This window comes from Lissotriton helveticus, chromosome 5_1 (assembly GCF_964261635.1).
Source record: "Lissotriton helveticus chromosome 5_1, aLisHel1.1, whole genome shotgun sequence".
Lineage (NCBI taxonomy): Eukaryota > Metazoa > Chordata > Amphibia > Caudata > Salamandridae > Lissotriton > Lissotriton helveticus.
Window position 1 is genome coordinate 1,626,993,530 of NC_136065.1, and position 15,925 is coordinate 1,627,009,454.

Below are 15,925 nucleotides of genomic sequence, written 5' to 3' on the forward strand. Positions count from 1 at the left end.
TTGCCCCTCAAAACCTTTATTTTTTGTGTCCACTAGATTTTTGAGATGTTGACCAGGGGGGTTAGATGCTCTTTGTCCTCATAGTCCTTTTCCCTGAGGCCTAAGTGCCTTTTCTGACTAGAAAGTATGGGACACGCAAAATGGTCGCCATTAACTGCCATAATGGTCACCCCAGGACAGGACCCATAGGTTAGAATAGGGATCTTCCAGAACCTTCTGGTCCCTTCTGGACCCTCTGAGGCCAGCCTATAAAAGATCAACTGCAGAGCAGCCATTTTGTCTTTTCAGAGAGAGTCCAGTGAGCGGTTGGGATCACCAGTCAGAAAAGGAGTAAGGCGATCTTGTGGGGAGGATAGCGCACTGAGAAAAGGGGAGACCGACTTCTGAGCCGGCAGCCTCTTCGAGTGACGTGCCCCCCACTTCTTGACCAAGCCCTGTTGTGTGGGGACTGACCCCTACCCCTGACGCTGCACAAGGGTCCCAAGTCAATCCCTTGCATGCGGTGGGAAGCTGTCATATGTGGCAACACTCTCGAAGAGCAAACGTGATTGAGATCCCACTCACTGTAATCAAGGCTCGGTGGAGCTGTGGAGGAGTTCCCTGGCGGTAGCGTGCCCAACAGCTGTGGGAGCGCGTGCCTGTCGTGGGTGAAGCCCATCAGATCTGTGTGGAAAGAACCAGTGGGCAAAGTCAGCGGAAGCGTGTGACCTCTTCAGCTGTCACCACCGCGTCGGACGGGGAGGAGAAGCAGACGGAGGCCAGCTGTGGGCGGAGTCCGGAGATCTGGCCGAGTCAGCGAGGAGAAAGCCCCCCCCGGAAGAAGAGGACGGAGGCCGGCTGTGGGCGGAGACCTGACTGCCTCGGGGGCGGAGAAGGAGGAACTCCGGGAGGGCGAGGCGCTAGCCTGAGGAGCGGTGAAACCAACGCGGTACCAGCACGGTAAGCTTGCGGCGTGGGAACCAGGCAGGGGTAAACCGTTGGCAGCGGAGTCTTTCCCGGGTCAGGCCGTCCGAGCCCGGCCGAAGGACAGGCAACCAGGATCTACCAACGATAGTAAGGAGTGTCATCAGTGGCCGGGAGAAGAAAGCGAAATCCCGACCTCTGCCCCAACTTGACTCGCATTTTCCTCAAGTGCCTAGCTATTGAAGGGCTAACCCCTCCTGAGCACCTCTAAGCAGGGTGAGACGCTTACGAGTGGGAGAGTGAGGGGACTGGCCCTCTTAACTGAATCAATTCCAGGCAGGAAATCGGGGCTAATCGAGAGACCTAAGAGTTGGTGAAAAGGGTGTGGAAAAGGTAATCGTGCGCCTGTATGCAACCCAAGCAGGAAGGGGGTTCCGAGTAACCCTGAGCTCCTTAGTATCCTAAGAAAGTGCCTCCTAGAAGTGTAACTGATGTTGGCGCCAGATAGAGTATCCCTTACTGTACAACCCAATGTGAGATCCGGGTTAGGGTTTCATTGAGGGGAATGAGATTGCTGCTTTTATGAGTCTTTTACCATAAATGATTACTCTACTAGTTGTAATGCAGATATTCCTGTTCTTTTAAACTAAATTGCTGAAGAGGAGGTGGAGTTAATTGTCAAAGGTGTTATCCTGCTAGAAATAACAACCCTGAGAATCTAAAAGTGAGGAATTGATTTACCTACTGTTGAGCTGATTTCTTTTGATCCATTATATAAAATGTAATCCTATGAATGTCTATGTATTGGAATGCTACATGCTAAAGAACAGAGAAGTTATTTTTATAAACAGCTTGTATTTTCTCTAAGACTGGTGTAGTGTCTTTCTTTTCTAGTGGATAGACGCTGGGTTACTGAAGGGTGTGACGCAAACTTTACACATATATCTTTGGGGATAGGCCTGCCCACTCTGTGCCAAGCTACCCTATGTGACTTGGAGACCCCAGGTCCAACATAATTGGTGTCCAGCGGTGGGATGACAACTGAGTTTGCGTCTACTCTGAAGTAACAAAGTGTTATATAAGATCTAAGGAAGATCTGGCTACGATCAAGATTACTCAATAGTCACAGATCAGAGCCAATGCTATGGCAAACTATCAGTAAAGAAAAAGGGAGCTTTGCAAATATGCTCTCAGGATAACCAGAAGAGAACTTGACTTTAATCCCTGGCGTTTATACATAAAAACACTTGCCCTTCCACCCAGAAAGGGCGAACATCATCTGTACCAGTAGGAGCTTTAACAAGAGATGCTCCTAGCTCTCCTGAAAGGAGCAATAAAAAGGGTCCTAAGTGCCATACGAATCACAGATTCTGCTCCAGATCATTTCTGGTCAAAACATGTTTCTGATAAAACAATTCTTCCACATAGTAATATTTCTGGTCAAAACATGTTTCTGAAAAAACAATTCTTCCAAATAGTAACCCTCAAAGAACTCCTTCTGATGCTTCAGGAAGGGAGTACCTGACACCCCTGTATTTTGAAAACGCGTATCTTCGAGTGTATTCTGGGACACACCCGAAGATACGACCACGGGAACACTTGTACGCGGGAGTGCACTCGTTCCAAGAATGAATAGGGCATTTTGGCATTTCATCTCCATACTAAACTGGACCGAACTCGGTCTTATTACATGCCTGAAACTAACTACTCTGGAGCTACAAGCTCACTCTTAAGTTGTCTGCCGGGTCGAAAGTAGAACCGGCAGAGAGGTGAGAAAAATTGAGAGATTAGCGAGCTGCACAGCTCTGAAAAAGTCGCAGGGTATTTCCCTATCGACGAAACACTTGTTGGCTGGGCGAAAAGAATTAAAGACGAAGATCTGAAAATAACGCATTTTTTTCTTTTTTGTATAACCTTTAGAAGGGAAACAGCGTTTACAATGCTGTAAACACAATGCGGTAGTTTACAACGCGGTCGTTCCAACAACCACGTTGTTTCCACGCGTGCCATTACATCGCAAGTCGTATCAACGACTTGCTGTAGGGGCCGTGCAACACCAGGGAATGTGTTTGATTTTAAATCCAACACCTTCCCTGCTGTCGCACAAACTGGAGTAGGAATAGTAATTAATACTATTCCTAAGTCCAGTGCGCCCCCTACAGCAAGTCGTTGATACGACTTGCGCTGTAATGGCACGAGTGATAACAACGGGGTTGTTGTAACGACTGCGTTGTAAACTACTGCGTTGTGATTGCACGCGTTGTAACGTGCTATATTCCCTTTAGAAATTCTATGATACTCTTGATGCATGCTTGAGCCAAGGATTGTTGTCGGATTGAAGTAATGACCTGAGGGTCAACGTTTGGAGGGTTTAGGGTGATTTCGCTTGAGCACTGCAACTGATTATAACCATTTGCCACAAAACTAACACTGGAATATGAGCGCCAGAGATTTCCTGGTTCCAATTCACCTCATCAGGACAGTATGGTCAAAAACTTGTTTGTTTACCCTCTTCCTCCATTTAGCCTCATTCCCTGGGAACTAAGGAAGGTAAAAGTCGATCACTGTTACCTGATTCGAATTGTCCCAGCATTGCCTAGGCTGTTTTGGTACTATGACCTGCTGAGGCAGCCCGCATACCTGCCAATCTATTTAAAGGATCACCCCAGGATCCCCTCCATACACAACAGACAGATTCTTCACTGTGGCTCAAGCCACTGAGATTGACTGCATGTTTCCTGACCACTTGAAGTACGTCCATATGACTAACCCTTAATGAGTGCACATGCATCATCTACTGCTAAGAACCTACAATACTAAGGGGAAAAGACTTTGCGAATGGTGCTAAATGTAGGACTTTCCATGCGGCCCTATCAGGTGCTATAGTACTTGCTAGGGCTAGCCATGAGCTTCTCAAGTACTAACTACCTCCTCATCTAAATTCTCACAGAGAATTTTAAAGCAGTCAATGAAAGGTCTCTTTAGGGACGTCCTCCAGTTCCTTGGAGGCTAGCAACTGTAGTGAGCCAACTTCTGCTACCTCCTTTTAAACCCATATATAGAATGCACCTGAAACTCCTCTCGTAAAAGATCAAAAAATAGGTCAGGAGAGCACAATGTAAATGTAAATGTAAATGTAAATGTAAATGTAAATGTAGTATACTTGTAAAGCGCACAGCTGCCCCAGCAACGGGGCGTCCCGGCGCTGTATAACTCTGGGGAACCCGTCCTGGCTTTCCCTGTGGGATGGTCCCTGCTGGGAGTCCCCAAGGTGGAGCCAGGCATCCCCGGAATTGGTGGGGCCGTTGTGGAGATTAGGCAAGCTAATGCCCAGAGTTGCCGAGTGTGATCCCTGATTAGAGTAAGCACCGAAGCGAGAATTATCGAGTCCGCTGACCAAGGTCCACGACCCTGCCGCGTCGGGAATCGAACCCTGGTCCCGGGCCGACTTCTGCTCTCGGGTCTGCCGCCTCTAACCAGTGAGCCACACTACTCCTAGTAGTCTCCAATGGAGTGCCATTACTATGTGGTGCCTGTCTCTCTAATACGTTTGATGCAGTTCACAAGTGACCGTATAGCACGCTGGTGTTACTTACACAATTTTGTGAGATACGACCACCCCGGTCCAGGGCCATACCAGATGTGGTCTGTTGTAATGACTTAATCAGGACGTGTGTGTAATCTTTGGAGATTCACTCCATTCCGTTTCCCATCTTGCTGTTCTATTACACGGTCCATTTATATGGACATTTTGGACTGGGGCTACTCGGTTTTCTGCTGGAACCTTTAATACCTCACATTCTTCGGATTGATTGACAACATATGCGTCGTATCACTCTACCCTATTTTGCCTTGAAAAAGTCCCTGTACCTATTTCAAGTACGGACGAAACACGTGTCGGCTGTTGTTTTATGAACTTGAGAATCACGTTGACAATTAATAAAGAAAAAGAAGACCTGAAACTTGAACTTTATTCTTCCTTTCGTCCTATTACGCCTGAGTAGTTTCTGACCTTGTTTTCAGTTACATGTTACTCTGACTGTATATCATATCAGTCTGTATGCAATTACTTTATAGGATTGTGCTCTCCTGACCTATTTTTTGATTATGTACATACTTGTAAATCCTTTGGATTAAGAGTTTTTGATCCTTCCTGGTAGTGGGGGATATAGGTCCTTGCAGCACTCCGTCTCTAATATTTTGGGAGATTTTTTTACTGTTTAATCCAGTATTGTTTTGATATACCTCTAGCAGTGTATGTGCGGTTTATTCCAATTTCTTTGGGAACACCACTACCAATCTTTTGTATACAATCCTCTCGTAAAAGGTTGCCCTTCTTTCTCTCACCATAGCAAACAGAGAAGGAGAATCAATAGTCTTTCGCCATTTCTTTGCTTCACCAAAGACGAGGTGAGTTCACATACCAACCCCAAATTTATGCCAAAAGTCCTAACAAATGGTCGTTTGAATCAACCTGTCATCCTAAGATCTTCATTCTCTCATTTGTCTACTTCTGCTGAGAGATCCTTCCACTTGCTGGATCTTCCAAGGTGCATCAGGTTCGACATGAACAAAACCAAGGAGTTGCTTTCTTCAGATCAATTATTTGTCTCATTTGGCTATCCAGGAAAAAGCCATCCAATTTCCAAGCAAGGCATTGTAATTTGGCTGCCCACTTGCATCACCTTCTCTCACAACAATGGAAAGCATCCGCTGCTGGGCAGAGTGAGGGCACACTCTACCAAAAGAATGGCAAAACAGCTGCAGGCTGCACTGTATACCGGGAGTGTCTTTACAGAACATTTTCTGTGCAGCCACATGGAAAAGCAGGCAGGCATTACTGCCTACAAGTGAATGAAGCAGCCGACTCAGCAGCGAAAGAGGCAGTTCTACAAAACCTATATGAATTCGGTATGGCTGCTTGTGTCTTTATTCACATGTTATGTACTGCTGGCTATCCGGATTCAAGCATATGAATATATGAAAGATCCGGGGCGTGGCTAGGCACGCAATGGAGAAGGTCGCACCCGGGTAGAGTTCCGAGCTGAGCTCCCCTTCCCCGGGCCGATTCTCCGGAATTTCTCCTCGGAGCCGCCAGAAATTGCAGGCGGACCAACAGACAGCTGTTCTCGACGTCCTGGGCGATTTTCGCATTGGAGTACCGTCGCAGCGACACCGGACTCTCTTAGGACCTCCTGGCGGGGCTTGCCGCCACCCGGTCGGCGAGGGCAACTGCGAGGGGCCGCGGCTCGGGCCTCTCCTCTGGGCCCCACCACGCGGCCTGTGCCCAGACTCGACCACTCCCACACACATCGGGACGATGACCTAAGGGCCGCCTGGACATTCTGGCCCCTGCGTTCCCCCCCCCCCCGCTACGGAGGGCTCGATCACGTTTAATTTGGGAGCTGCAGAGACATAACCGGAGTGCCGAGAACACTGTGCTGACGCCGGCCAGGCCTGGCCTCCGCGCACCGAAGCCGGGACCTGGGGGCCATCTGGGCTTGCTGACTGCTGCTTCTCTCCCCCCGTCGCAGAGGGGTCGCGGGAGACCCGACCCGAACATAACCGGCATGACGCTGCCGTGCGGCTGACGTCGCCCGAGCCTGGGTTGCGGTTACCGGACCATCTACTCGTGCGCCCGAGGAGGCGCGGCCGGCACTCACAGTGGAGACCGGGAATCGAGGTGAGAGGGCCCCACCCACCAGACATCGCGGGAAAGCTGCGACACCCCCTTCCCCCCGCCGAGACACCTTCTTCTGGCGCATGCGGCGGAGCCGGGGGGGCAGTCATCCACGGAGGACCACACACGACGCCTGGGCCCACGCACTGGCAGCGCGGCGGCCCCGCCGACCTCCAACGCCCATTGCGTAACACATTATGTGGGTGGAAACGGCTTCTGGATCCAGGCGCTGAGGCCTCGCTCCCCCCCTGGGCCCCCTCGAGACAGACTGACCCGTGGGGCGCAGTGGCGGCTGGCCACCGGTGTACGCAATACAGACCCAACCCCACAGAGGCAGAGGGCTGCGCGGTGCAGACGTTGCGGGCCCGGGGTGGGGACGGAACTGTGTACCCCCGAGGAGACTCTGAGGCGCGATTGCCATACTCCGCAAAGATACTTGGGAATATACAAAGGCTGTGAACTGGTGACCCTGAACTCCCCGGCGGACGCATGGTGAAGACTGGCACACCCCACCAGTCCAGAGATAGACTAAGACCCTCGCGCCTGTGAGACCATTCCCGACTGGGAGATCGGTTGGCTGCTGAGACCGCAGAACACCTGAAGCTGGGGTTGACGACCTGCCACGACGCGCCACTACGCTAATCTGCCGCCAGCACAGAAGGCATACAAGGGTCTAACTGCTCTGCCACGCGACGACAGGCACAGGTGGCGACTCCCTGCGAACCACAGACACTGCCGGACCCGAGTGGCATCGATCGCCTCGTCCCCTGGCCCCGCTGGACTGCACTGTCGGCCGCGTCACCCTGCACATGTCCGGAGGGGTGAGGAGCCGCACTGGAACCGGAGGGGCCCCGCCGAAGGGAAAATCCGACAAGTCGCTGCACAGGATGGCAACTGATCAAGTAACCACGCGGTTGGACAATGTGCTCGCCGCCATGGAGCGCATGGAACAGTCGCTCCAACTGACCAGAACATCTCTGGAATCCAAGATAGACAGCGTTGCCATAGACCTCACCCACCTGATAGATGACCACAAGAAGCTGGCTGATCGCACCAAGACGCTGGAGGGAACAGTGAAGGACCTTGGCCCCGCGGTCACACAAACTGATAAACAGGTACAAGATCTCCTGAACAGGGTGGAGTTCCTAGAGGACCGCGCTGAAGATGCGGAAGGGAGAGCGAGACGCAACAACATCCGGCTCGTTGGGGTTCCGGAGAATTGGGAAGGCAACCGGCCGACTCAGCGAGTGGAGGACTGGCTGAGAGATCTTCTGCTGGAAGACACGCTCTCGCCCCATTTTGTGGTGGAGCGGGCACATCGTGTACCTACGAGACCTCATACCACCGGCTCCAACCCGAGGCCGCTACTCTTCAGAGTCCTGAATTACCGAGACAGAGACACTATCCTGAGGGAAACCAGACGACTCGGGGAAATCCGCATCGACAATACCACCGTGATGTTCTTCCCAGACTACACCATTCAGGTGCAACGTCAGCGACACGATTTCTTGGAGATGAAACGACGCCTACGTGAGGCAGGCCTCAAGTACTCCCTACTCTTCCCTGCGAAATTGAGGGTAGTGGCGCGGGACAAGACCTACTTCTTTAATACTCCTGTGGAAGTGAGCGACTGGCTAGACAGCGGAACGGACACAGCGCCCAGACAAGCGCAGAACCCTGAGACAAGACCCCGAAGCCGTGGACCACGACGTCGGCGCCGCAACAGAGACCACAGAACCGGCCGCCCGGAAGACCCGGCACGCCACTCCCCACCACTGGACCAAGTGATCCAGGAGCAGCGGGATGCACTCCGGAGGGTCTCCCAACTGAGTGCTTCACCAACCTCAGACAATGTTCAAGCCACGAGCCCACAGATGGTTCCGAGCGACGATGAGGCTATTTACGGGATACCGGACTCCCAACTGTCGGTGGAACTACCAGACATTACGCCGCAAACGGCTGACATGCCCCATTGAAGTAACACGTGCACACCTATTGGATGTTGCCAGGGCGGCGGGGACGGGACCAGAGGCCGGACAATAGCTGAGATGCTGCGGCTGGGGGCCGTTGCCGGAGTTGTCCCTCGCCGCCTTGGGGGCTGAGGGAGAGGCCCTGACGCAGTGAGTACTCATCCAGATGTATAGACGCTGTGGAGGTGATAAAGGGGTGGGACCATCTACAGGGTTTCCCCCACTTCTCTAAGCCCATGTCATCCGCCCATATTGTCTGGAAACATTCCTACTCTGGGACCTTGGGGAGTGGGATTTGCCTCTCTCCCTTGTACATGCATGATTACCCTTGCGGCCACACTACTAGCGATGACACTACCTACTTGAACGCCGCATTTGACTACATGGTGGGAGTGACTTATGGTCCGGGGAAGGGCCGCTGACCACCTTCTCTTGGTTGGACATTGGAGATCTGCCAAACTTGTGCCTAGTCCAAGTTACCCCCTAGACTTGAATACTGTTCTTTTGCCCTCTTGGCGCGTTTGGACGGCGACATGTTACGTTGCCGACCTTTTGGTATTTACTGCTGTTTAGCACTGTTAGCACACCCTGTTTCATTTCCCGCCCTCCACCTCAGAGAATTGCCTATACCCTTTATAGATATGTCGATGTCTGTGTCTGAAGTGGGTGGGGGAGGGGGACTGGGAGCTTTGTGGGGGCGATCACCTGGAGGGTGGATGGCGGGTGCGGTGGGTGTCTCCTACCATGATAGTAGATGTGGCTGAGATTAGGATTTGCACGTGGAATGTGAGGGGAATGCACACACCGTCAAGACGTTACCAAATCTACTCATATCTACGTCGCCATAAATTTCATGTAGTACTATTACAGGAAACGCACCTAAACAAGACTGAGGTACATGCACTGCGCCGACGGTGGTGCGGGCAGATCTACGCCACGGAGTACTCCTCCTATGCTCGGGGGGCACTCATATGGATACGGCCGGGCACACCTTGGGCGGTCATAGACACACAGATAGACGCGGAGGGTCGGTATGTGATGGCACGAGGCAGACTTGATGGACACCCTGTGGTACTTACCTCCTTATACTCCCCAAACACGGACCAGGGCGGCTTCCTTGAATGCCTCTCCACGGCGCTGGCGCCCTGGCATGGGCTCCCATGGATCCTTGGAGGCGACTACAATTGTGTCCTGGATATACACTTAGACAGATCTACCGCGCCCTCAGCCAATGCACAGACACACGTCACCACGAAAGCCCTCCTCAACTGGGCCCAGCAATGGCACCTACACGACGCATGCAGGACACGCAACCCCGCAACGCGCACATATTCCTACTGGTCAGGTGCACATGCGCTGCACGTACGCTTAGATAGATACATGGTCTCCCCCGATCTCCTTCCATTGGTCCAAGACACACAATATATGGGCCGCACCCACTCGGATCATAATCCTCACACACTGGTCATCGCCTGGGACGACACACATCCTCCCATTCCCACCTGGCGCCTCCAACCAGACCTCTTACTTGACGCGACCTTTCGCGACTCCCTACTCACACAATCGGCTCAATACTTTGATCTCAATGCTGGCACAGCGTCCTCTCCCCAAACCGAATGGGATGCTTTCAAGGTGGTGACCCGGGGGCTCTGCCTGGGAACACAGGGACACATGAGACGCCAAATTGAACAAGACCTGACGCGACTAGAAACTGAACTACTAGACCTTGAGCGCACTGTGGGGGGGGATGCGACCGCCCGACTGACAGAAGCTAAGGCGAAACATGACCGCCTACTAGACCGTTTGCGAAGCGTCAACTTTGCAGCACACTCTGCCCGGGTCCACAGACAGGGTGACAGACCAGGCAAACTGTTGGCCTGGCTGATCGAGCGAGAGGATCGATCTGCCCCAATATCGACCATACAGGCTGGAGACGGCGGATTGCTCTACTCCCAACGCCAAATACACGAGGCGTTCACGAGTCATTACTCGAGCCTATATCACTCCCGATTGCGCGTCCCACTAGCTGCTATCACAGAGTATCTCTCTGACATACAGTTGCCTGCCCTAACGGCGACACAACAGGATGACCTCGGAGCACTACTAGACCCCGAGGAACTCCGTGACACCATCTTTAACCTCTTGAATGGCAAATCTCCGGGACTGGATGGCTTGCCGGCCGAGTTCTATAAGGCCGCCTCGGACATCCTGATCCCACACCTGGCAAAGATGTACTCCGCGGCTATAGATGACTTCGCCTTGCCCCCAACACTTAATGAGGCAACCCTCGTCTCCTTACTCAAACCTGGCAGGGATAGCACACAGATGGGTTCTTACCGCCCTCTCGCACTCCTCAACACGGACTACAAAATCCTTGCCTCCGCACTTGCTCGCAGACTGGCCCCTATGGGTCCTGCGCTGGTACATCAGGACCAAAATGGGTTCGTACCGACAAGACATACGTCCCACAATATCCGCTGCCTGTTCCGCTTACAGGAATATGCCACGGGGCAGTGGCCACGAGCAGGGTGCCTAGTGCTAGACCTGGAGAAGGCTTTCGACTCGGTGGAGTGGCCCTACCTGCGAGCGGTCATGGACAAATTCGAGCTGGGGGACGACTATCAAACTATGGTTGGACTCTTATACCGCAGACCCACGGTCCGAGTCCGTACTGGAGCGTTACTCTCCGACCCTATTTGTGTGCGGAGAGGCACCAGGCAAGGTTGCCCACTGTCGCCCTTACTGTTCTCCTTAGCGGTGGAACCCCTAGCTGCGAAACTCCGGTCGCAGGGAATGGATTGGGGCATACCGATGGCAGACGGACTACATGTAGTGTCATTGTATGCTGATGACCTTCTCTTGTATGTCAATGACCTGAGCAACGTCCCGGCGTCCCTAACTGCCATTTTCGGCACCTTTGAGGAAATATCGGGATTCCGGTTAAACTGGGCCAAATCGGGGGCTTACTCCTTCAGCCCGAACGTTCCCGAGTGCGAAATACACATCGGGGGTGAGAGGTTGCAGTGGTACCCCAACACGTTCAGATACCTTGGGATACACATCTATCGAGACCCCATAGATATTTTGGATGGGAACCTGATGAGAGCGATTGCCTCTACCCGAGCACAGGTTGGGTTCTGGAAGACACTGCCACTGAATGTTCCAAGTCGCATGGCCCTAGCAAAAATGATAGTCCTACCGAGGCTGTTGTACTACTTTGCAAACATACCGACTTATGTACCTACCCGGGTGTTCCGAGACCTCGAGGTCCTGATGCGTGACCTGATTTGGAACCAGGGTCGGCCTCGAATTGCATTGACGAAACTCTACATGCCCACTGCAGAGGGCGGACTAGCTGTTCCTAACATGGAGCTATACTATCTAGCAGCGCAAATGCAGTGGGTGTCAGGCTGGCTAGGTGGTAAGAACCTGGGAGACACGGCCACGGACGGCACTATCTGGTCCCTATTCCAGGTCCACGTGTTGTTTCATCCGCTGACACGGACTCCCCGACCGCCACAACTGCTACTCGCGGTGGCGCGCAGGTGCTTCCTCCGCTGCTTGCGCCTGACTCGGGCGACGACACCTTATGCGCCGATATTGCCACTATTAGGTACCCCGACAATGGCGGGGACCCTAACAGCTGTAAGGTTGGATAGCTGGACCGCCACGGGGGTGGAAACATTGGGCGACCTATACTCTGACGGCGCCCTCCTACCATTCGCAGATCTCGTGCGAGACACATCCCTCCCGGCTGGGCAGTTCCTATCACACGCGTCCCTCATTCACGCGCTGACTGCCGCTTGGGGAGACATGTCTAGTGAGCCATCAACACATCACTTCATGCAATACCTTCATGTCATGAGCAACGGCACCCACATCATTCGTTGGTTGACGCAAGCACTCCTCCTACACACACACCCAGCAACTGTGCAGCTGAGGGAAAAGTGGGCGACTGACAGGGGGAGGGACTGGACGGACAAGGAGTGGGCTATGATCCTGGTTGGCCCAGCGAACATCCCCTGCAACCCTCGCTTCAAAATCATACAGCTTTACATATTGCACTGCGCATATCTCACCCCGGACAAGATAAATAAGTATTTTTCAGTCACAGACACTGCCTGCGGACGCTGCTCCCTACTAGGTGCGGACCTCCTCCATATGCTCTGGCTCTGTCCTGCCCTCCAACAGTACTGGGAAGGGGTGACCATGATGCTCCGACATTGCGTACTAGGATTGTACAAACGTACGCGACTAAACAAAGTCCAGACCAGATACTGGGATCTCGGACTCATCACGGCCAAGAGACTGCTTACCAAGCGATGGAAGGCTGCAACACCCCCGCACATCAGACACTGGAGCCTGTCGCTGACGAACTGGGCACGGGCAGAGAGTTCTGTCCTGAACCGGGAGGAGACAGCGGGGCTCAGAAAATTCCCTATCGCGCAACACTGGGATGACATCCTACATTCCTTTCAGCAGAAATGTGTGGAACTAGGGATTACGTAAAGACAAGTGTACTGCCCCCCCCCCCTCCCCTCCCAATACCGGTTCCTGCGAGCCACATACAGTTCACCATACGCCACATCTCCGACCACTGTGCTCTGCCCACCATATGACACGTGCTTTGCTGTTTCATATTGGCGAATGCCTGCCCCCCTCCCGGACGTGCGTCACCACACGCGACGCTGCAATATAGGCCCGGGCACTGTGAGACTACACCAGAATGATACGCCCAACGGGCCCTTGGGATCCCCCCCCCTGTAGCCTTGCCACGCGGAGAGCCTGCACTCCCCCCCCCCCCCCAATCCCCCCCCCGGTCTCCCACCTGATTGCCCCATAAGACACGGCTGACACACTGACTCCAACCCCCCCCTCTCAACGGTATGGCAATCTCTACCCCTATCTACCCCTACCTGCCTCTTACATAGCTCATGTTACTGTTTTATAGTTACTTAATACTCTGGTTTCATCTCCTTTTAGACCATGCCCATACGAATACAACTCTGCATTTCATACTACACGACGCCCTCGGGCATGACAGCTAGGGCCTAGGCGCATCACCTGAGTGCTGAGATAAATGGAAGTCATTTTCGTCAGGGTGGGCGAGCAAGGCGGCCACGCGCTCCGAACACGCTTCGACACTACGCACCCTCATCACTCGTTCTTATAACGCCATATTCACCTGAATGTTGACCCACACTGATACCCTTCCCAACGACGCACGAAAGACATGGTGGGTTCGACCGACACGAATGCTGTTGATGAGTACCTACCCAACGTAGCGACTCTAACCTCACAGACCCTATAAGGAAAATCCATAGACCCCACACTTTCGGAACTGAATGATTGTATGCATGCAGAGTTATGTGACATGTTGATATGCGCTGCCGAACCCCAGGGTTGTCGGCCTTGAAGCTGTGTTCACTTATCCCATCTAGTGCAATATTCATTAATCGCAGTTGGCCCATCTGGGTTGTAAGCTAAATGCCGTGTAAAATGTATGTTCGACAATAAAGGTCTTTTAAAAATAAAAAAAAATAAAAAATGAATATATGAAAGATCCAATGCTCACCTGTAACTCCAGTTTCCCAGCGTTGATATATTTTATATATTCAAATGCAACCGTCCCTCCTCCTTAGTCTGAGGCTCAGTATTATGGTATGTACACCTCACAAAATCTGAGCCATAGTGGTCTCTGGAGGAAGCAGGAGAGCTCCATAGTTTCAGCTCTCTGGCTGCTGTTCAGGTTGTTTTAAATAAGGTGGATGCAGTACTAAACAAACACTATTTTGAGGCCAATGGCCATTTTAACACTGTTTGTTGCTATTTAAAGTTACTAGGGATTCCCAGGCTGACAACGAGGAATGATTCAAGCAATGCAGGAAAACTGGAGTTACAAGTAGCTAATTCCGTTCAGGCTTCCCTAACGTGTTTTTATCCCTTATGATTTGTTTCAGACAATCAAGCATGTTATGGAGAAGGAAAAAACAAAGGGCTTCTGCCAGCTGGTGGTTGCACAGAAGTTGCGAGAAGGCCTTTCGCATCTCATCCAGTCCTGCGGTCTGGGCGGTATGAAGCACAATACAGTGCTCATGGGCTGGCCCAATGCATGGAGACAGAGCGAGGATGCCAGAGCCTACAAAACCTTTATCAGTAGGTATTCTTCCATATTGACATTGGTGTGTATAACACTGAATGACTTTTGACATATATCACGACTCTTGTGAGCTCTCCTGCTGATCTTGAGTAGTTAGACCCAATCAAGAACTGTGGTCCATGGCAGAAGAAACTGCTATTCTGAATTGTAGAATCTTATAGCTATAAACAAAAGCATTATCCCACCCACCTGTCGAATACTGGAACACTTCCTACCAAAAATATAAGAATCAAAATAAATGGTAAAAACCATATAAATTTAAGCGCATTACCATGTACTGCAGCCTATCCAAGATGGTTTTACCCAATTCTGGTGTTTTATTCTTTTATAATGAGGTCTAATTGAAAACATTAATGCATAACATGAATTTGCAGAGTAACTACAGCCTTGCTGCCCTGTGAGCCCTGAATAATAAAGTATCTGATTCAAGCCAAACACAGACCGATAGACTGAACTCTGTGCTCTGGCTAACAATTAAGGCAATGCTCCCTTAGGGAGTTTACCAGTTACTTCATGCCATTTACTGACAGTAGGCTCAGAGCACCACTTATTTTTCCAGCTTCTAAAAGAATGATTCTGCAACTCACCAATTTTTAAACCTTATATTTTGACTGAAAAAGTATTTTTTCCAAGTGTTTGCCCTCACTCAACATCTTCCTTAGGCCATAATTTTTTTACAGAAATTCTGTAGATCTTGACAATCGCCAAATTGCATTTCTAGATGTTTTAGTAAGCATTAATGAGGCAACATTTTCAACCGTGTCTTTAGAAAATCAACTGGTAGAAATAAGGGCTTTCACTACTCAACTTTCCACCCAGACTCCTTAAAAATACATCCCCTTCACTCTCAATGTATATGTCTGAAGAGGATTACTTCAGCGTCTGAACAATATCTGAATATACAGGAGGAATACAAGGTCAGATTCAGAGCCCGAGAAAGCTATGTAAATAAATCAGTGGAAAGGGCTCCGAATATTGAATTTACTTGTTAAAAAAGAACAAGCAACACTGCTAAAACCAGATTCTCATTACTGTCTAAATTCCCTACAATGAATTTCAACATTAAAAGAATTATAAACAATGAGAAATTTTGCATTCAGAACAAGATTTTGTTAAATTATTCAGTGAGAAACTGATGTTTCCTTACCAAAGAGTTTAAAAATATCAAGGATACTCTCTCGGATTGTAATAGGAAATTATCAAACATAGTGG

The 15,925-nt window shown here is 51.1% G+C and overlaps 1 protein-coding gene across 3 annotated transcripts in view; it reads left to right on the forward strand.

Annotated features, from left to right (window-relative positions):
- The window catches only part of SLC12A6 (solute carrier family 12 member 6), a 784,900-nt gene that overhangs the window by 639,031 nt on the left and 129,944 nt on the right, over positions 1 to 15,925 (forward strand). For all 3 annotated transcript variants that reach the window (XM_078644820.1, XM_078644821.1, XM_078644822.1), the window contains one exon: positions 14,514 to 14,709. In XM_078644820.1, the coding sequence (XP_078500946.1) occupies positions 14,514 to 14,709 (196 nt within the window). The remainder of the gene's footprint in view (positions 1 to 14,513; positions 14,710 to 15,925) is intronic.